This window comes from Trichoplax adhaerens, genomic scaffold (assembly GCF_000150275.1).
Source record: "Trichoplax adhaerens TRIADscaffold_16 genomic scaffold, whole genome shotgun sequence".
Classification (NCBI taxonomy): domain Eukaryota; kingdom Metazoa; phylum Placozoa; class Uniplacotomia; order Trichoplacea; family Trichoplacidae; genus Trichoplax; species Trichoplax adhaerens.
In genome coordinates, this window is record NW_002060958.1 from 1464837 (window position 1) to 1486190 (window position 21354).

At 36.3% G+C, this 21354-nt stretch overlaps 4 protein-coding genes across 4 annotated transcripts; 2 read left to right on the forward strand and 2 right to left on the reverse strand.

The window, feature by feature from the left end:
- Positions 1 to 135: 135 nt before the first annotated feature.
- TRIADDRAFT_50914 (uncharacterized protein) lies at positions 136 to 1451 on the reverse strand (the record flags this gene model as incomplete). The annotated part of the gene is made up of 4 exons (XM_002116610.1): positions 136 to 317; positions 496 to 531; positions 562 to 690; positions 1334 to 1451. 4 exons carry the CDS (start codon positions 1449 to 1451, stop codon positions 136 to 138), a joined length of 465 nt encoding a protein of 154 aa, XP_002116646.1.
- A 1070-nt stretch (positions 1452 to 2521) lies between these two features.
- On the forward strand, positions 2522 to 9217 carry TRIADDRAFT_50915 (uncharacterized protein; the record flags this gene model as incomplete). Its single annotated transcript, XM_002116544.1, has 15 exons — positions 2522 to 2544; positions 4728 to 4792; positions 5904 to 6035; positions 6470 to 6570; positions 6753 to 6801; positions 6938 to 7026; positions 7156 to 7245; positions 7381 to 7517; positions 7664 to 7766; positions 8003 to 8231; positions 8330 to 8412; positions 8500 to 8568; positions 8650 to 8786; positions 8884 to 9055; positions 9146 to 9217. 15 exons carry the CDS (start codon positions 2522 to 2524, stop codon positions 9215 to 9217), a joined length of 1551 nt encoding a protein of 516 aa, XP_002116580.1.
- Positions 9218 to 11453: 2236 nt separating this feature from the next.
- TRIADDRAFT_60644 (uncharacterized protein) lies at positions 11454 to 15850 on the reverse strand (the record flags this gene model as incomplete). The annotated part of the gene is made up of 9 exons (XM_002116611.1): positions 11454 to 11581; positions 11698 to 11797; positions 11901 to 12069; positions 12163 to 12365; positions 12567 to 12886; positions 13203 to 13251; positions 13368 to 13477; positions 14979 to 15090; positions 15797 to 15850. 9 exons carry the CDS (start codon positions 15848 to 15850, stop codon positions 11454 to 11456), a joined length of 1245 nt encoding a protein of 414 aa, XP_002116647.1.
- Positions 15851 to 19289: 3439 nt separating this feature from the next.
- Positions 19290 to 21031, forward strand: TRIADDRAFT_60645 (uncharacterized protein; the record flags this gene model as incomplete). Its single annotated transcript, XM_002116545.1, has 5 exons — positions 19290 to 19339; positions 19497 to 19536; positions 20271 to 20540; positions 20704 to 20761; positions 20955 to 21031. 5 exons carry the CDS (start codon positions 19290 to 19292, stop codon positions 21029 to 21031), a joined length of 495 nt encoding a protein of 164 aa, XP_002116581.1.
- Positions 21032 to 21354: the final 323 nt, after the last annotated feature.

Sequence of the window (21354 nt, forward strand, 5' to 3'; positions counted from 1 at the left end):
CGGCAATTTTCGCTTGAGGCTATTTAATGAAGAAGAACAACAAGACGATCATTACAATAACGTCATTAGGGTGCTATGGCCGATTATCATCCATATTGGTGTGATAGCATAATATTAGGAATGTATTCAGTAAAATCAACTTACAACATATTTAATGACATAAGCAGCTATTAAGACTCCAATACTTTGTACAAAATCTCCAATAACGTGGATAAAAGCGGCTCTAACGTTAATATTTTTTTTATCGCCGTGAGAATGTCCATGGGAATGGCCATGCCCATGGGAATGGCCATGTCCACCCTGATGTAATATTTTACCTAAGCTTTAAATTGTTCAAGAATAAAATTGAATTACACAATTTATATACCGCATTTCTGCAACAGTAGGGATAGACTTGTATTGTGACAAAGTTGAATTCAAGCTTACTTACAAATTGATATCTAGTTTACGACGTATACAGCAAATAGTGTACAATGTGAACGTTCAATGGTATACTGTACAACTCAAATAGTCGAAATGCTGTAGATCTGACTTACACAATATTGATAGCGACGCCAGCACCAGCTGTTATAATCATAACATCAGCATCGATATTTGTTTCATCAGACATTAAACGATGGACAGCAGCATAAACTAATATTCCAGTCATAATCCAAATGATAATGACCGATAATAAAGCACCTAGTACCTCTGAAAATTGATAGTAAATAAACGAATAAGAAAAGGAATTGGTTGACTAGTTGATGATAGTAAAAAAAAGTCAGAACGTGAAATTATTCCATTATTTTGTTTTGCCATCAAAATGGTTAATATCGCTTACAATCCTATTCATAATTATCATTAATCGACTAATATACGAAATGATCGTGTACGACATCAATTGTACTTTTCAACGTCCATTTTTCTGCTCTTTGCTATGTTACAGTAGTATAGTGTAGTTACGATTTATCATTTCTATTCAAGCATAAGCGATACGGTTATGAAACTGCTAATTTAGGTTAGTGGACATTAAAAGATTGAAATACTCGTAGGTCATTTTGATCCATCAATCAATCGTTCATGACAAAGAGCAATCAATGTCGTGCATAGGAAAAAAATAATTCAATAATGTCAAGATTGCATTAACTGTCAAGTACTGGTTGCGTAATCATCGAACACTTGTTGTACAGCTATAGTATGTTATTTTTTGCTTTTAATGAAGTACTCATGAACGGAAACAACTGAAAAGACATAGAAGAGATTGACAGAAGTACGAGAGAAGTAGTTGATCAAGAAGATTTCAAGTTATCAATAGTTAATTAATGTTGAACTTTAATTTATTGTTTGTTTTAACCTGCTCGGTAATAGCCAAACGACATTCTCCTCGTCGGCCTTTTTTCCGACAGGTAGATCGCTAATAAACTAATTAAAAAACTGGCAAAATCGGATAACATATGGGCAGCATCCGTCATAATAGCCAAACTACCGGCAAAATAGCCACCTAAAAATATATCAAAGAATCAAGTTAATGAATTTGATTGCTTTATTATTCCAAGTAGAATACAGTAGGTCGAGTTTATTATGGAACAAAAATGGTGTTCTGGCCGTTATTGAGTTCGCCATGAAAGGAAATGGCATTCAGTGTAGGCCAAAAATGTCGAAAGAATAAACTACTGCAGAACAAAGCTATTTTACGTATTTTCTCTCCATGGAGGCTATGCTGTAATTTGCTATGGAGACGTAGCATCGGACTTGGTAAAAGGGATTCATGTTGAATTGGTACTCCAAGTAATCCGTTGCATTGATCGTAGCATGGAATTAAGTTGGAGACGACGGCATTTTATAGGGTTTAGTGATTGAAATCATTGGGTCATGTAGGTTTTCAAGACAAAGTATACGACATAATGAGGGATTATAAATTGTTTTTGAATTTGTAATTAAAGTAATCCGAGTTCAAAAATAAAATAGTGTTGAAATTGTCTTGTCAGGAAAAGAGTACCCAGGGCAAAAATGAAGACTTTTTGACCTTTGTAATGGCTAGTACTGTAGACACGCAGTTGCACACAGGAATTCGACTAGATAAGATTGGATGGATATTATCTATCGACACTCTTATTGATTATTGGCAACTAAACCATTTTCATTCTGCTCAGTTGAATACCGTTGAGGTATTGTCGAATCCATGTTGAAAACGATAGGGGTCACTTTGAACTTGAAAATATCCAAGACAAATGGTTGAATAGGATGAAATTCATCCATTGCCATGTAACAATCTATTGGTAATTGGGCACTATTTCAATGGATTGTAATTATACTGGTTTTGAGAAAAGGATGAAGGAATGGATTGGTATTGGTCTAGTGTTTTTACAGGTGATGAACCCTTGCAATAACCCTGGAGCGTAAAATGTGGCACGATTGATGAACTAGCGTTGTCATCCGATCGTCTTGTCCAGTACACTCGGTGCATTGGAGTCATGGATATCGATGGATCGATGTAGAAGAATAACAATTCGAGCATACTGCAACATTTCCATTTTTCTGCATGGATGAGAATGGCAATAACAAGTAGGAAAGGATGCAAACACAATGAAGGGGGCAAAAAAAAAATGTCGGAAGTCAGTCAATATTGTTGAAATTGAGTAAATAAATAATGTATTCATGGATAAGTATCTGGACAGGGAGAGTAGACAACGACCACGATAAAATAAGGCAGAAGGATGCCATGAAAAAAGGAACGAAAAAAGGAGTTGACAACGATACAATGACTCACCAATTACTTCACCGATAACAAATACAAAGCAAACTAATGAGGCAACCATTAGCCTGGTCTTGGCTTTCTTATTTCCACGATCGTTTTTTTGGTAGGTATGGCAATGATTACTATCCGATGGAAGCGGAATGGACGTTGAGGGATGAGGATAGCGTCCGTTCTTGAAGACGATTTTGGCGTTATCACCGTCTAGTAATGGCGCAACATCGGAAATATCTGCTACAAATTCATCGTTACCCTCGGTTGGTGATCGATTTTGATACAGACCATGGCGAGGATCATAATAATGGTCTTGATTCTCTTGGTTTCGTGATAAGATTGGATTATTCATTTGAAGTGGTAAATCGTGCCGACTCTTCACGTTGACAGCAATAGGGGATAGTTCAATCTGATTACTCTCGTCGGCGTTGTCGTCGTCGTCGTTACTCGACGTTACCATCAACATCCTTGGTGTTTAAAATCTATGTATCACTTTGCCCTGCTTTGACAATACACACACACACCATTGGCACAAAAGACGATTTCAATCCCTTGATCCACTGGAGCTACGAGAGGCAATTTCAATCCCTTGATCCACTTGAGCACTAAGCCAAGCGGGCTAGACCCTATCGATGGAGCTGGATGGACGTCCTACAAAAGTGGGTATTCTTCTTTTGGACCTTTTATGCTAGCAAATCGCTGGATGGCCGCGTACAATAGGAGAAAGTGCGGGGAGTCTACTGCATCATTTGCTTAATTAAATAGTTTTCATTTTTGTTGGTTTTGCAGCAAGGATGATGGATGAAAATAGCCCTGTCAACACATTCGACTAGAAGGAGAAGACTAGGACATTTTGCAAAAGAAGAACAATATCAACAAGGTTAGCAAGGGAGAGGATTACAATTGGACTTGTGGACTTTGACACAATTGGCCTTTTGTTTTGTCCAACGCGGGAACACCCATTGTATGGAGAGAGTCCAGCCCACGTGACTCGTAGGTTGTATAGAGAGAGAGAGAGAGAGAGAGAGAGAGTTCAACCCACGTGACTCGTAGGTTGTATACCGTACAGTGTACAGTGTACATACTGTACAGTATACTGTAGTAGAGAGAGAGAGAGAGAGAGAGAGAGAGAGTCCAAGCCACGTGACTCGTAGGCTGTGTACAAAGTCAGAGAGTACAACCCACGTGACTCTATCTGCAAAGAGAGAATCATAAAAGTACACCCTACAGTATAGCAGCTCTGTCAGGAATGAGTAACTCCATGACATTATATAGTATCTACTGTATGTACAGTAACTGTACAGTACCGTAGTGCGTCAATGATTACAGTACAATACAGTGTACAGTACAGTGTACAGTACTGTAGATACTGTACTGTAGGTAACATTACCAATGTATCGAAATTGGGTTGCGCAGGGTCTGGTCGGTCTGGTCCGGTCTGGTTCGGTACAGCCTTCCTTTTTCCTCGTCGTCCTTGGTAAAGTGGCAAAGCCTAGAGGGTAAATAGAAATCATTAATTAACTGGCGGTCAAGAGCAATTCCCATTTGCTCAGTATACCTTGAAACGATTGCATCAATTAGCCATTGCCTAAAATTAAAAGCACCTTGGCCAACTTTCATGATATTACGACAAGTGCCATCACTATAGTACTAGGCAACGGCGAGCTAATCTGAACGGATGAAAGAGAGAGACTGACGATTGCCTGACTGCAAGTGGATTCAATACTGACCGAGAGAAAACATTGATCGGCATCATTCAACCCATATACAATCGTCTAAGTTCAAATTCAAAATCGAAATAGACATCGTCATCAGTCATCAGGGACGACAAAATGGTAGGTTCAATTTTTCAAGCGTTCTTCCATATTCATAGAAGGGATGCATTCGATATCCTATTCTCATTGCAGTGCAATCATGGTATGCTTAACGTACAGTATTTCTCCTATCCATACTCTATCTAAACACTTGATTTTGTATCAACCTTTGAATCGCTATAGAGTCGAAATCAAGCAGCCACGCCGGAAGCAATCATCCCTATCGATATTCATTATAGCAAATTATTAGGTAATAGCAGACTCTTCTTCCACTCCACCTTGCAGTCAATTTAACTTCAGAATGGCGATATGATAGTATCCATCATACAGGTCTTGGATACATCGTTGAATCGATAAATCGATCTGTATTAGTTTGAAGACTGTAGGTAGCGATGTACAATATCGATTGGAAGAAATAGGATTACGATCAGATCGATCCCTGTTAGTTGAAAGACTGTAGGTAGCGATGTACAATATCGATTGGAAGAAATAGGATTATGATGAGATCGATCCCTGTTAGTTGAAAGACTGTAGGTAGCGATGTACAATATCGATTAGAAGAAATAGGATCACGATCAGATCGATCCCTGTTAGTTGAAAGACTGTAGGTAGCGATGTACAATATCGATTAGAAGAAATAGGATCACGATCAGATCGATCCCTGTTAGTTGAAAGACTGTAGGTAGCGATGTACAATATCGATTGGAAGAAATAGGATTACGATCAGATCGATCCCTGTTAGTTGAAAGACTGTAGGTAGCGATGTACAATATCGATTGGAAGAAATAGGATTATGATGAGATCGATCCCTGTTAGTTGAAAGACTGTAGGTAGCGATGTACAATATCGATTAGAAGAAATAGGATCACGATCAGATCGATCCCTGTTAGTTGAAAGACTGTAGGTAGCGATGTACAATATCGATTAGAAGAAATAGGATCACGATCAGATCGATCCCTGTTAGTTGAAAGACTGTAGGTAGCGATGTACAATATCGATTGGAAGAAATAAGATTACTTGTCTTGAAGTTGCTCCATTGTAGTTGGAAAAGCGATGATACTCTACGTCATCCTTTTAATCAAATACTCCAAACTAATCAAATGATCACGAAGTACAGTATACCATCGTGTTTATTCTACACCTCTACTATGTACTCGTATATTCCACTTCATCGTTTCAAACAGCACATACAGTATATTGCCTGGAAAATGTTCAAAGCAAATTTGACTTGAGTAGCCCCTGGTAGAGACGTTTATAATATCGTAGATTACAATACACTGACACCATCAGATAATGATGTTTCTTAAAGTCAAGACATATTACACCTGAAAATAAAGCAAAAAAATCCATTATCATTCCAGATTGGCTTATTGATAGGAAGCATTGCAAAGGTGATTGGAGGGATCAAACGCTACAAATTCGAGAAAAAATCAACAATGCTATTCAAGATATGCCCGAAAACGATGAAATTAAACAGCTGTTATCTGGCACTTGTAAGTAGTAATGAAGATAATAAAGACGTAGAGAACATCGTACCAATATTGAAAGCAATGGCAGGAGGTCATAGCCCTACTTTCAATCCAATAGTATTATTCTTTGGATAAGTCGTTGACATAGAGCAGTTAATAACAGTACTACATGCCTTATGGAGAGTCTACTACACCATTGTACATTGATCAAACTCTGTATCATAATTCTCTTTCACACAAATACTGTATATCTTTAATCAAGAATAGAGAGGTTCAAGATCTCTTTTATACGCGTATGATAGCATTGATAATTGTTATTAATCAATCGTCGCAACCTATCGGTAGTCCAGCTAATTCTAACAAACATCAACGGATGTAAATAAATTTCTGCCAAGATCGCCTATTATACGAGTTTTATGTCATATCAATAAGCACTACTTATTTTTCTCGCTCACTAGATATTCATTATTTTCATTGCCTAAAAATTATCGAAGTATTAAAAATATCTGAATCTGCCACTAAAAATATATTCGGACGATATTCTTCAAAAAGGATGAAGGTAATGCTGTACAGCGATTATGATGATTGATTGTCTATTTTTACCAATGACTGTCTTTATAGATAATCGTTATGATGATTATTGCGATTGTGGCTATCATGCCTCCCTAATTCATAATAGTTTAGTCAACGTATAATGTCATAACTATAAAACAGCTTGCTTCGTTATTTATTATTTTTAAGGATTGGCAACAAATCGTAGCCATGTATGAAGCAGATAGCATCGGATTAGGTACATCTCCACTTCCATTTAGGTGTATTAACCGACATGGTGTAGTACACGTCATGTATCAGCCACAAAAATTCAATAGTATAATCAAAATCGACTTTATTAACGTGATCACTTTGCATTGACTTTACTTGTGTAGCCGAAGCAGCCGATATGTTGATGAGAAATGTGAACTATGAAATTGCAGCTTCCAAAAAAAACATTGGAAAGTGTCAACAACAGCTTAGGGTAAATTACCTACATTATGTTATACTTACAGTATTCTACATTCAATGGAATTCAAATGACCTCTTATTTTTACTGATGTTACTACCACCAATACAATAGCTGATGGTTTTGGATATAATATAATTATAGGACTTAACAAGGAAAGAAAGTGAATATACATCAAATGCTAATATATTCCGGAATAAATTTTTACAGACTTGCAAACAAATTGGAATCCAGGTATCTGCATTCGAATGTAATTGTTCTCTTGCTACTGTACGTCTACGTTAGGATTAACAACCGAGTAAACAGCTCTTATTAACCCAACATAGTGAACATCATAATAAACTACTACTGCGTTTTTGCAATTGACAGGGTAAAAATATCAAAGCTGAACTCAATGAACTGTTGCAGACATTACCAGAACTTTATGACGACTTAGTAACAGATTCCAAGCAACTGAGTAAAGCCTACGAATTTTATCGAGCTTTTGTTACCTTTTTAGATGATTCGTAAGTGAAAATGCTTAATTATATTCGTGCTTAACCTAAAAGCATCTGAAATACTCAGCCCCAGAACCAGTAGCTAATAGTCATTAGTCAATATTTTGACTAAAAGGTCTACTTCTTTCCATTCATTTGAATGAATCTTTTAATAGCAATGGAGAAGGTAAACAATTAGATATTTTACCATTACTAAAGTGCATCATCAATAAAGGAAACATTACAGTTTATGAATGGAAAACTGGCCAGCCTCCTCCAGTTAGTTAAATTCATGAGTTCTCTCAAAACTTTCCAGAACTCTTTGGCCTTCATCGCGCTTTCAATTAATAATTCTATATTTTCTCTTAAAAAGGAAAAAGCACTCATGACGGCTCGTATTAAAAATCAACAAAAGTCTGAAGCAGATCCAGCTACTGTAGGCGGTTTTATAAACTAGATTAAGCACGATTGATATTTATCAAATCTATAGTCATATCTTACTTGATCTATGTCAGGATACTATAGACTTTGGTGACCTGGATTTAACCACCGGCTCGCCTGACACAATCGATTTTGGCGATTCAAATACGATCGACTATGGAGATTCAAATGCGATTGACTTTGGCGATAATACAAACGAAATTGATTTTGGAGATGAAAACAATGCAATTGACTATGGTGATGAAATTAATTTTGACATTAGCGTTGAAAACGGCGATACTACATCTAACAACCAAGAACAAAGTAAATATTACTAGACATGATTACAGCTACATTTGCAATTCATTGAAACTTATTTACTGATGTTGACTTATATTTGATTGGTGTAATGTTAATTGCAGGCTCTACGATCGATGATCAAGATTTAATGACTATTTTAGATGATACTCGTTCAAGAAACTGTTTTATTGACAATTTAACAGAAGTAAGACTCAAAATAGAAGATTGTAGATGCATTATCATTGCCACAACGCGATTATAAATCCATTATGTTCGTTCCGTATATAATTAGTTGCAGGGTTTCTTTAAGCAACGCGTAAATGAAATGTCCGAAGAAGCTAATATAGTCTCTGTTAACCAGGTTTGCATATGTATATGGCATGTACTAATTTCTAAAATTTTAAGCAGTTCGCTAATAAATGATACTAAAATGATGCATTAGTTTCAAGACGCTCCACGACAATTGCAGTTGACCTCAACAGAAGAAATATCTTCAATGAAATCAGTTGTAGACAGTATTTTAGAGAAGCTGACATCCGTTAAAATGCAACACCTGTTCTTGATTAAAACTTCGGAAAGGTAAAAATCGCCCAAATTTCTTCTTACCTTTGCAAAAATTTCCGCTATAGTACAGGCATTGATACATGATGTATCACATGTTGGGATTTCACTGTAGATATGTCGATCGTTTAGCCGAATCGTTAAAGCAAAAAGAAAATCTAGCAGAAAAAATGTTAGAATCATTAAAAAACTCGCAGGAGCGTCGTGAGAAAATTAAAGAGCAACTTATTGAAGCAGAGCCCAAGCTTAATAATCTAATAGCAAAAACTAAAGAACTTCAAACTGAAGTAAGCGATAGAGCTACGCGCTGCTAATTCGTTTATTTGATTTGTAGCTCACAGTTCGTATCAAATACTTTCTACTGCTTTTATAAATAGGTTGCCGCCGAGTTATCAAAGCGATACCAAAATAGGCCAGTGAATATAATGGGAGAAATCAATTTAATTTAACCTTCTATGGCAAACTCTTTTCATTAAAGTTACTTTCCAACATCGATATCGTTACAGTTATCACTAAGTAAAGGTCTACAGTGAATTGAATATATACTATCATTACAAAGTGTACAAACATCACTATAAAAGCTTTATAATAGATTACAGTCATCTGATGCCCATTGCAATCTAGCTCAACAAAATGTTTTATAGTTCTTATTGTAAAATATGTTGCTAAACCTACTACAATTCACGACAGGCCTCGATCATATACTAATATCTACCTACATATACATTACATTACACTGTAATTAGGTAGTTATCGATCATTTTCAATCAGTTATGTATCTCTTATATACGAATAATAAAAATTGATTTGCTAACCTTAGCTCGATTACAACGTTGCATAGGAAATGTACGAATGATCTTTCATCCATCGGCTCGATTCTACTAGCTTAACATAAAATTGTAAAAGAACTAGCTTTTAATCTTATTGCAATATTATGAATGGGGTAATGGGTACTTTAGGAGTTATACAAATTTGCATTTTACATTAGATGGTTACGCTTAGAATAGATGATCATTCCCAAATATTGACTTAACCGAGTATTGCACAAAGTTTTATTATTACTCGTACCCATTTAATTTATTGCCTTCACGAGGATTGACGGACTTATTTCCAATTGCAACATAATTTTATAAAGATAAAACTAAGATTTTGCATAATGAATTGGTAGTCTGGAATTATACTGTACAGTAAAAGTACACTGCAGACACTATGTATTCTCATATGTATTGAGTAATATTAAATATAACTTTATACTACTACTGTGAATATTGGTTGCAATTTCTGTGAATACGTATGCATTTTATACAGTTACACTATAACTAGCATGATCTGTAGTAACTTGCTATCGGTAAGCTTTACACCCTCGCTTATCCTGAAACTTACTTATAATATAGGAATTAGTGAAAGATGTTGAAGAAATTGGTAGACATAAATTTTAGTAACCATTCGATATTAACACCAGACGCATATGGGTAAGGTATACAAGTACTTCGGACGCGCTAAAATGAAACGGACAATAGTTTCAGCTTTTTTCTTTATCGATCCATTAAGTCGACTATCACAATTGATCCGATCGGGCTTTATATGAAGTATTGCAGTAAAGGTCAAGATATTTTGTAGTGGATTACAATTACTTATATTCGCCACAAGTAACATGTAGCTAGTATGTAGCTATGGCTATAAACGAATTACAATTACTTATGCTCGCTATAAATAGCAGATGTAGCTTTGAAATTTCATCAAATGTTCAAAATTTGAAGTCTAAAATCAGCAGGTATTTATTTGGGTAACTGATACACAGCAGAAATATCACTTTCAGGTATCGAGTGTTATAAATAATCGGGGTAATATTCATTTTAAGATAATATAATATTATATGACCAAGATAATCGCGCATCTGTTTCTCTTATCAACAGCATTATCCTACCTCTGCAAATTCTTATCATGTTATTCCATAAATATCGATCGAAAATAGAATAAACACGCAAGAAATAGTTATCTACAATATTATCTCTGAATAATTAACCAATCAGTGATATAATAGGACCCTAAAATAACTATACAATATTCATTCAACTTAAGCTGAATAATGCCAAAATACGTATTTACATTACAGGAGTAAAAATTATTGAAATGATCATCAGTGTTAAAACAAATTTCTGCTGTTACACACTACAAGATGGCTCTATTATTGATAGCATCTAAGTCAAACACAATGATTGAAACATAAACTAGAATGTAGCTTAAAAATTAGGACAGTAATTGTACTCTATAGACATGAAGGTAATTAAAAACGTAGTTGCTAACGCTAAAAAATTGACAATTTTTTAAAAAGTTGAGAAAAATAGTTTGTAATTAAGTTACTACCATAAATCAGCAATAGATACAGTCAATGAATACATCTGCTAAACCATTGATCTACCAAGTCAACGCGTATACACCAAGGTTAATTTAGGGATCAAATCGAACACTGAGCAAAAAATTCAACACGATCGCATGATCAAGATATACTCCAATAATACTATTAAAATCAATAGAATCTTGTTTGAGTAGATTGAAAAGCACTAGTCAGCATAATATCACTTAACTATTATCTTTGTACATTACAAGATTGGGATTAAGTATTTAGTGAAATATTTTCGGATTGCGTGATCCAAATTGCCTTTACAAGTCAAGCAGGTAAAATTAATTATCTAATACAACAGTACTTGCGGTAATTTTCGCACCACCATTACTTGTTATGTCTGTCGATGGCGCCATTGCGAGATGTGTTAGGACTGAACTTGCAACAGTCTCAGCGTCACTAACACTATCTATAAATGCGTGTCGCGTAAGAAATGCAATGTTAATGATATATTGAATGGTAAAATAGCTGAATCTATATATATATATATATATATATATAATAAGACGAGCATCAATCTTTTACCAGATAAATGTTCCTTTCGAGGAGCAATGCTTCCATTTTGATATGCAATTAGCAAACTCTTAAGATGAGCAACTTCACTTCGCAGTTTTGCAGCCTCGGCCTATGATTAACGACGGAGTTGAGAAAAATAGTATAAATCATCAAGTCCTATACACAACAAGTACTAGCTCTTACAAATGAAGCTTAAAATGTATTCTTTGTACCTGTAGTGAACTATTTTTATCAGACAGTTCTTTCACTTTTTTATCAAGACCTGATATCCAGGTTTTTTTCTTTTCACGACACCTTGTAGCTGCTGCTCGATTTCTTTCTAAAAATCTTTGACGTTTTTCCTCTGGATCCAAATCTTCCTGACTGCGTCGAGCTCTTTTTCTATAATAGTATATTTTTTTTTTAATTTAATAGCTTATAGCAAATCCTAGCTCAATTAAAACGCTACTAGAATTTGAACAACAAATAGCGTACGTTCTATGAGGTCCATTAGTAACTGCTTCTGACTTTCTGACCGGCGTATCATTCGTAGAAACAGCCTTTACAACCGCGGTTGGAGCTTTTGTTACCTTGTTGACAATATCCAACGTTTTTGTTTTTGTTACTTGCGGAGTTTTACTACTAGCAGTGCTTGCACTAGTTTTGATTGCTTTAACCCGTAAACTATGTTGTAGCCTCTGTTATAGAAACATGAGAGCCATTATTTAGCATTGTAATCAAAAAGTGATTGCCAACTGCAATATTGATTGCTGTACTATGTACGATGGCAAGCGTAGCTACGAATGTATAACTAATACAATCAGCGCGTACAATTTTATCATGAAAGACAAACACAGTCCATAACAATAAATAATACACTGTACAGAGTACTATCCTACCTCTTTAGCGCTAACAACGGTAATACTATTTAGAGCACCGTTGTTGACAGGCTGCTGGGATAGCTGTGCTGTTACTGTTTTCGTTATTGTAGGAATTGAATGAGAAATAGATTGTTGCGTCGCAGTAGTCGCAATTGGATTCGCTACAACAGTAGCAGTCGATGCGCTAGTCGTATTACCAATGGATTCTATTACAGGTTTAATTGTTGATTTTGAAGGAAGCAAAGTTGCAATACTAGTAGGTGATATTGGAACTGGGCTAGGTTGTTGGGATAAGCTGGTTAACGCTGCGGCAACATCGTGTTGCGACGAATCTCGCACTATGTCAAAGCAAGTTCATTCAAATTAAAACATAATTTGTTTGCATCAGATTGACGATATCAAATCCAAATGTATAGACATGTCATCAACCGATTGCTATCGTAGACTAGCATACATTGTCATAGACACTATCTCAGACACGGGCGATAATATTGATTCGAGTTTGTTACAGCAGTGATTACTATTTTAATATTCATGATGGTATTTAGTCAATATAGACACAACAACATTGCAAGTACTCGTTCGTAATGTAGACTAAGGCTAATATGTTGCCAAAAAATTCAAATTCAACTTATTCAATATGAACAGACATACATTTCATAGTAGCCAAAACACCAGATGCGATAGCAGCACTTGGATCTGCCTAAAAACGTGATAATGTTTGTTATACAATTAATAACACTAGCTAGTCAAAATTGGCCAACATTGAGTTCTCCAGTTTGTTGAACGAAGTATGCTAAAAATCATCCAATTAAGTACCCGATCAACAGCTGCTTTCGCAAAAGTTGCTTCAAATGGATTTTGCAAAGCGTCTTCTAGGCCAGCTTCTTCAAATGCCCTTAGGAATCTACTCGGTGTAGGTGTTTGATCTAATTTGAAAACAACATAATACACCTTAATAAGGACACCATACTTGATGCAATTTGTCATACTACAGTATGATGAAGTATCTTGATATTCAATTTACGTGATAAGCTGACTACTGACAACACCAACATAATTAGTCTATTCTATGGATTGCCTTGACTCAACGCAAGCTTATACTCGTGCAGTAACAACCAGCTTGTCACATATAATACCAGATTGATTGATCTATGCGTAACGTCAAGTATGCTTTATTAGCTGATCATTTCGGTGTCATTCAACTGATTGCATAGTCGAAAACCGAAAGCTAGTGCTAATTTTCGTTTCACAAAAGCTAATATAAAGGGTTGATTATCGATTTCGTTGCAACCGATTGGCTCTTCCTTTGAGGTATAACCGATATAAAAAGCAATTCTTATTCCACTACCTGAACATCTTCATCTCCAGGTATGCCATTCAATGGATATCCTTCATCATCCAATGTTGCCATTTAACCCTGACCCTCAAATTAGTATTCCTTGTTGATGATATGGTCAAATCATGTTGTCATTCGATCTACACGCGCCTCTTAACAGATGGTAACGAGCAACATTCAATGTATCATTATTCTGAATCTTATTCTTTCTGATGATTGTGAGAAGATTGTACACGGCACACAATTATCGCGTTTAGCGGAATTTCGACCCAGTTGCATCGTTGTTTGAATAGAATGGAGGATTTCGTCAGCTGTCTGCATGTAAACTGCCGTCGAGTTTAGTCCAGTACAGTAGGGGGAAAAAGCGACGTCGGGTACAGTACATAGTACTCGACCTACAGTCCAGTACAGTACTGTAGACTACAGTGTACAGTACCGAATTTTTTCTTCATCTCTACTGTACTGTACAGTATGCGACGTCGAGTACAGTCCCGTAGAGTACTGTAGGCTACAGTGTACAGTACCGAATTTTTTCTTCATCTCTACACTGTACAGTATGCGACGTCGAGTACAATCCCGTAGAGTACTGTAGGCTACAGTGTACAGTATCGAATTTTTTCTTCATCTCTATGCCAAATCTTGTCATAATGTTCAGTACAGTTGTATTAGTATACTGTACTGTATTATCTACTAGGTAGACAGGCAATGTGGAAAATAAGTGTCCGGTACTATACAGTGTGTAGACTACACTGCAGTGAAACGTCTTCTGCTCACAGTACTGTATTGCGAACCAATACTGTACTGTACAACAGTAGAAACCTTTTTACACGTACTGTATTGTACCGTACTGTACAGGAGGGGGTAGAGGAAAATCGTGCTGTGATCCAATTTTCAGCAATGCATAAAACGAAGCGCGGTTTTATGCCGACATGGATGTACAAATGCAAACTTTAGTCCATGACAGCAAAATGTTCATTATTTTGAATGATATTAATAGGAAACATGCTGTTCAATCGATTCTATTGTGCTAAGAGTAAAGGAGTAAGCTAAACATTGCAGCCATGTGCTGGCTGTCATAATGCCATACGTACCAGGTAAAGCGGATGCTGGTGTATCGCTGCTCGCCCGATTAGCGCACTGGATCTTGAGGTTGCTTGTGTGACGCTTCTGATGAACCTCTAGATGATCCATATTAGTAAAGCTCTGTAGTGAGGAGAGAAAAGCAATGATAGCGATTAAAATAGAATCCATCCATGTATTTCTAGCTTGTTATACACTCAAGTGCTTAGTATTCGATCATGCATGCTTCAACAATTGTTGATGATCGATCAACATGACAACACTGCATTGCAGTCCAGTCACAATGCTATTTTGAAACGTTCAATTCAAATACACTATGAGGACAATCAAGTGTCCAAGTGGTGGTAGTGGTGGTGTAGGTTAGTGGAGAGAAGATTGTATCCAACTACTGAAATCACACTGCAGTGACCTTCTATCCTTGAAAGTCGATCGATCAAATGACATTGCTGATACAGAGTTTCACTATAGGAGTACTGTAGAGAAGGGAGTCATTTCAAGCATGTGCTTGATGGGCAACGCCAGAACGCGTCGAAATACCATTGAAAGACAAAGTGTTTCAAAACATCACCGAGACGCCTAGAGGGAGAAGAGGGCCAATTCTGTCTCACTCCAATATGGTATACTAAAGTGAGAAGGAATGGACATGTCGGCGTCGTCCTTCCAAGGACATGCAGTTTTTTGCAGCACAATTGACTCAATAACATCCTCTTTGAACTGTATTGATTTACAATGATGAAAAAGACGCGGCAACAACAATGTCCTATCAAGTGAATCCTTTTACAAAGTTACTTGTTCATCTTTTCTATACAAGATTTTGATTCGTTTTTACCTCTTTACAGCCTTCTATCGGACATTGAAATGGCTTATCATCTACCTCGGACATATTTACATAAACCAAACAGACTATTTCCTACAACGATAACAAAACTGATACCGCCGAATGGACTCTTGAACGTGGAAGAATTGGACCACCAGTGAGCGATTCAAATCCAATCCAAATGGATAATTTTCTTCACTTTGTGAAATGATTGAATGTTCAATCACTTGGTAGCAAAGGCTACAACCAATGGAGCGTTTTTGCTGCAATGGCCAACGTTGATGACACCAATAGAAGAGAGAGTACCACAACCTTAGGGTGTGCTAAATCACCTTGGATGGTAATGTTGACAATATTTAGCAAGGACTACGTAGTAGACTATTGAAATATTTTTTCTGTGTGTACGCGTAATTTGGCTTGGCTCCGATGACAAAAACGGTTACGATGTGATGACGTCACACGAGCTGCAAGGCAGGCGCAGTAAAACAAAGATTGATTCGACGCCATACCGTAGCATAGCGTTGCGTCACGCTGACGACTTGGACTCGGACTCTGGGAGCGAGTGTCACGTTGTTCAACGTGAATTTTCCCCCAGTCCTACTGTCCTACTGTGGGTGGATAAGCTGATGTTTCAATCCCCAGTACTGTTAGTACGCTGTAGAAAAAGAGAAACGCTTTTATTTTTGCCTATGGACTGTACTATCCAGTAGTATTGCACAGTGTCTTCAACCAACGCTTTCATTCCAGGGTGTCCTAAAATAGATTTTGACGACATCGCTAATCTACAGTACGTCGAGTACAGTACAGTGACAATACAATTGCACTGAAGAGAGTGCTGTACTGTACAGTACACTGTACTGTACAGTGTACAGTATACAGTACCTTGCATATTGTACTGTACTGTACCATGAAAAGAGGAATGGACAAGTGGACAATATAATGACAATACTGTACCATATTGAACTGACGAGAGTATACTGTACGCCTATTGCATATTGTGCCATGGAAAAGAGTAACCTGGGTAAGTGGGTATCCCTTTGGGAAAATAAAACCAACCTCTACAGAACTGTGCAATGGCACAGTTTACACTATCAAAATGATTGTACGATGTACAGTACAGCAATGTTATTCTTGTAGCAGATAGGTTAATAAAAGTAGAAATGAAATTTGCTGCTATCTATTGTATGTCATATACAGTATATCCAATAGAAGCATTTCTATACAGACACAGTAAAGGCAAAAACTGGACGTGCACGAGTAGTCCACAAGCATGGTAGTAAGACCGCAAAGGACAGCACTACAGTACAGTGCACAGTACAGTCTTAACAGTGTACCGTACAATGTACTGTAACACGGGAAGTAGAATGAGAGGAAATAGTGCGGCCTGATTCATTGCCATGGCACCCTCCAAAAATAAAATGGTCTAGGTGAAATCAAGACTAAACTACCGGTATAGAGAGATAGTATATAGGAATTTCAACGGAATACAACTGGGATCTTTTAACGAAGGGGGTAACATCGAAAAGAAGCAGACTGTAGAGATACTGTACAATATACAGTACAGTGCATGACTGTGTGCTACGGAAATATCAAACCGACAAGGATGGAAGATTAGTCGGAATTTTACTATACAGTTCAAAGACGAGAATGATAGCACGGTATGTCCAGTTGGTTTCAAAATACACATTGCAAGAAGCAATGAAGGATGACAGTTGTACAGTAGTCACTGGATGGCATATCGGCATACAGTACCTTGTTAAAGACTAATATCGACATTTTCAACAAGTGTATAGTAGTTACTAGCAAATCAATCCTGTCCATCAATCAATCACGGAATTGATTCACCAGTCCACGGTATAACGTATTTTATCCCCCTATGATAACGAATGCATTGCAGTTTGCATCTTTATGTGCAAATAGGTATCAATCCTACCTATGTAATGTCCATTTCCACTGTACTGTCTATGATACTACATCAACTTCCTGATGTTTTACAAGCCAGTACAATCAACTTGATTTTGAATCCAAATTCTTCACAGTCCTATCCATGTCCTGTTGTAGCGTCATCAAATACAATTTACCAACTGTAAAAGTAGGAAATAATTATTTCCCTAATTATTTTTCTCTACTTGAACTGAATGTTGCTTAGCACCAATGGAAAAAAGCTCTTCGTTGACAGCCTTTCAAATCTACTCAGTTCACAAATGGCAGCATTATGTACAAGCAAAAGCGATAGCAAAAATAATGTCACTAATGCATGCTATAGTCTACTAGTACTTTACTGCCCTCCATTGAAAAATCAACGAATGCATGACATCATTTTTGTTTACTTGCCTTACTGCTAGGAATAATGAAGTGTAAACGCAGACTAACTACTGGTTTAGTAGTAGAGTATTAGTGGTTTTTACTCAGCTGATGGGCGCATCCATAAGAGCGAGTAAATTCCTTTTTCATCTGTTATGTAAATATCTGCGAGTGCACAACGGCTAAGAAAGCTGCAAACCCAATTCAACGATTTAATCCTCATCGATCGTATCCTAATGTGCTCTCTATAGCTATCAGCTCTACTGGATATCACGACAGTCGTTTAAAGTAGCTCAAATATCCATTGGAATAGTGATTCTAGCCGGGCCAAGACTGATTGAGCAGGCACACATACGATTATCCGGATAGTGCTATCGTTATCCGGATCAATTTTAAAAACTTTCATCAACAGAGAATTGATTTTACCAGTTTGGAGAATTGCAAGTAAATATCAAAATCAACGCGTTCAAGGGACTTTTCGCCCAGGTTAGATTAGTCACGAGTACACTTAGCAATACGCGTAGATCCTAATCTTGAAAGTAGACGTTGCTATCGAATACATTAAAATTCTAGCTTATAAACTGTTCCAGTAATTGACATCATTTCAAGTATCAAAATAAAACTTTCAACATGTACCAATCGTTGGTTAATGGATGAATGATCAATTAGTAGTACTGTACAATCGAAATAGTATCCAGTGGTTGTACTCTTTACCATGATTCAATATCGATGATAAACGGCTAAAACTCGCCATCAAAGGTTCATTTCTTGCGGTAACATCATACTGTAAACTGTGATCACGGTCCTCTCAGCCTATCCTCAACCGGTATTTTTACAGTATTGATCGGCGAAACAGATTTCAACAGGAATAATTAATCATCTAACATTGAATGTATTTTCCCATGCTTAAGTTAATGCAATCGTATACTAATCCATTAAGTAGTTGAGTATTGTTATTATACTATCTACAGACTGCGATTGATCCACTCCTGTCGATATGTTGTACAAGTTATAAACTCTCCAACAGTTAATTAAGGAGTTATAATATTGTATACAGTATAACTGTCAAGCACACTCGATATTAGTTAGCGATTCAATTCAATACAGTCTGAAGACAAAATTAATTATAAATCGTAAATCACTATACTAGTCGTTTGCGATGAAGTACTAATCTGCTTACACTGATTGATACTTTTACAGGATGTCGACGGTAAGGCGAGAACAAAGTGATCAGTCCGTTAACGATTCAAGGTTAGTAGAACACGACAATAAAGTAACCAGTAGTGTAGGAAAAAGCAGTTGTGATAGAACAAATTATCGATAAATAACATCGTTATCAGATTATATTAATAGACTAACTGTTATCAATAAATTTTATATATTGTTTCAAATACGTAATGTCATGTAGGCCCCAGTCTAGAAGTAGTCTACCGAACGGAATCGAGCAGGTATATAGATATTACTACTCGTAAAAAAAACAATTCCGTATCGTATGTACAAAGTTGAGTCTTGCAATACTTTGCTATAGAACATCACTTTATAATTATTTCTAAGAGATAAATATCAATCACCGTTTCATTCCGTGTTGGCTGAAATGTTTATTTCTAATAATCCTATTACCATTCCGACTCAAAGTATTATTATACCGCGTTTGACGTGAATGCAAGCGTACAACGCGAAAGGTCTAGCAATCGTTTCTTATTTTAGGGTTTTTGTTTTTTCTTCAGAGACGACCAAAGTCTGGCCAATTAGAAATACTACCACCAGATGGTAACAAATTTTACAAATATCTAAATAAGCATCTACTTCATCGACGCTATACAGAATTTTTACTATCGTAGATATGTTCACCCCAAAATTTGAAGTCATACAATAATTTGTTATAACGTTACATAGATTTATTTCAATCTTCTCAACCTAAATTGCTTAACAAGCTCAACCCTTATGTCATAAATTAATGTACATAGCGCCGCACTATAAAAGATTATACAGTATTATTGTACAGAATCTCATTCCTTAAAACGATGAAGAATCATTGGGTAGTTATCTACGGTAGCTTAAAGTACGGTAGCATACTTACTTTAAACGTAATATGAATTTGTAGTTACTTTAGCACCTCATTGCACCTAAAAATCAATCTCTGTATTGAATATCTCAAAGCCGAAAATGATTGATTCATTAGACGTACAAACAAAGACACTGGTTTCTTTTCATACCAAATCTAGATGAAAAAGTAAACGAAGTATGCGAGCAATTAAGTGAAACTGAACTGTCCGATGCTTCTTTGTCTGATGATTCTGCATCTGACGATGATTCTGCATCTGATATTGGGAATACTTCAAGCGCCTCTAATGGTATCCAAAATAACCATGTCAATTACAGAAATCAAAATGGTACTGTCATGACATCCGGACTAGATCAACAACAATCGCCTCTAGAACTCATCAGCGATGTATGTCTATATAACTGTAAAGAAATTGATACACGATAAAAACTGTATGTTATCCTTTAATCATAATGAATATTTCTTGTAGTTTTTGTTACAAATTATGAAAAGTAACGATGAGGAGATTCACTATATGTTACCCCTTAATAATATTTCATATTTCTTGTAGTTCTTATTACAAATTATGAATGGTAACTATGAGGAGGCTCAAAGGCTATGCGAGCAAAGTAAGTACTGTACTTATAAGTGCAAATGATAATGTACGCCCGTATGTCTAGTTTATATAATGTTATATCCAAGCCTACAATACATTAATAGTAACTTCTCGTGCTTGGATACGAAACAACTAAAATTGTTATAAAGATGTCTATTTTGATATCATCATACGCGTAATATTATTACTATCGAAAATTTGTTTAGTTTTAGAGGTTGAACCCGACAACCAAACATGCCTTGAATATCGAGAAGTATTGAAAGAAAGAATTCAACTTGGTTAGTTGAGTGGTGTCAATTATAAATTATTAAATGATCTTAATTGTGAAATGCGCTATTTCAATTCGATTACTTTTGTAGACATTGAACCAAGTGATGAAGATACTGAAGAATCGGATAACGATGATGATGATGATGATGATGATGATGATGATGATGGTAGTAGTTTGGTTACCTCATCTGATGAAGTCGACGATAGTTTAAGCGACTATGATACGGACGATCTTAGTGATGAAGAAACTTCAACATCAGACTCTGAAAGTAGTCCTAACACTAAAAGTAACAAAATTCGGCGTCCGACACCAGCAGTCCATGTTAATGTGAAAGA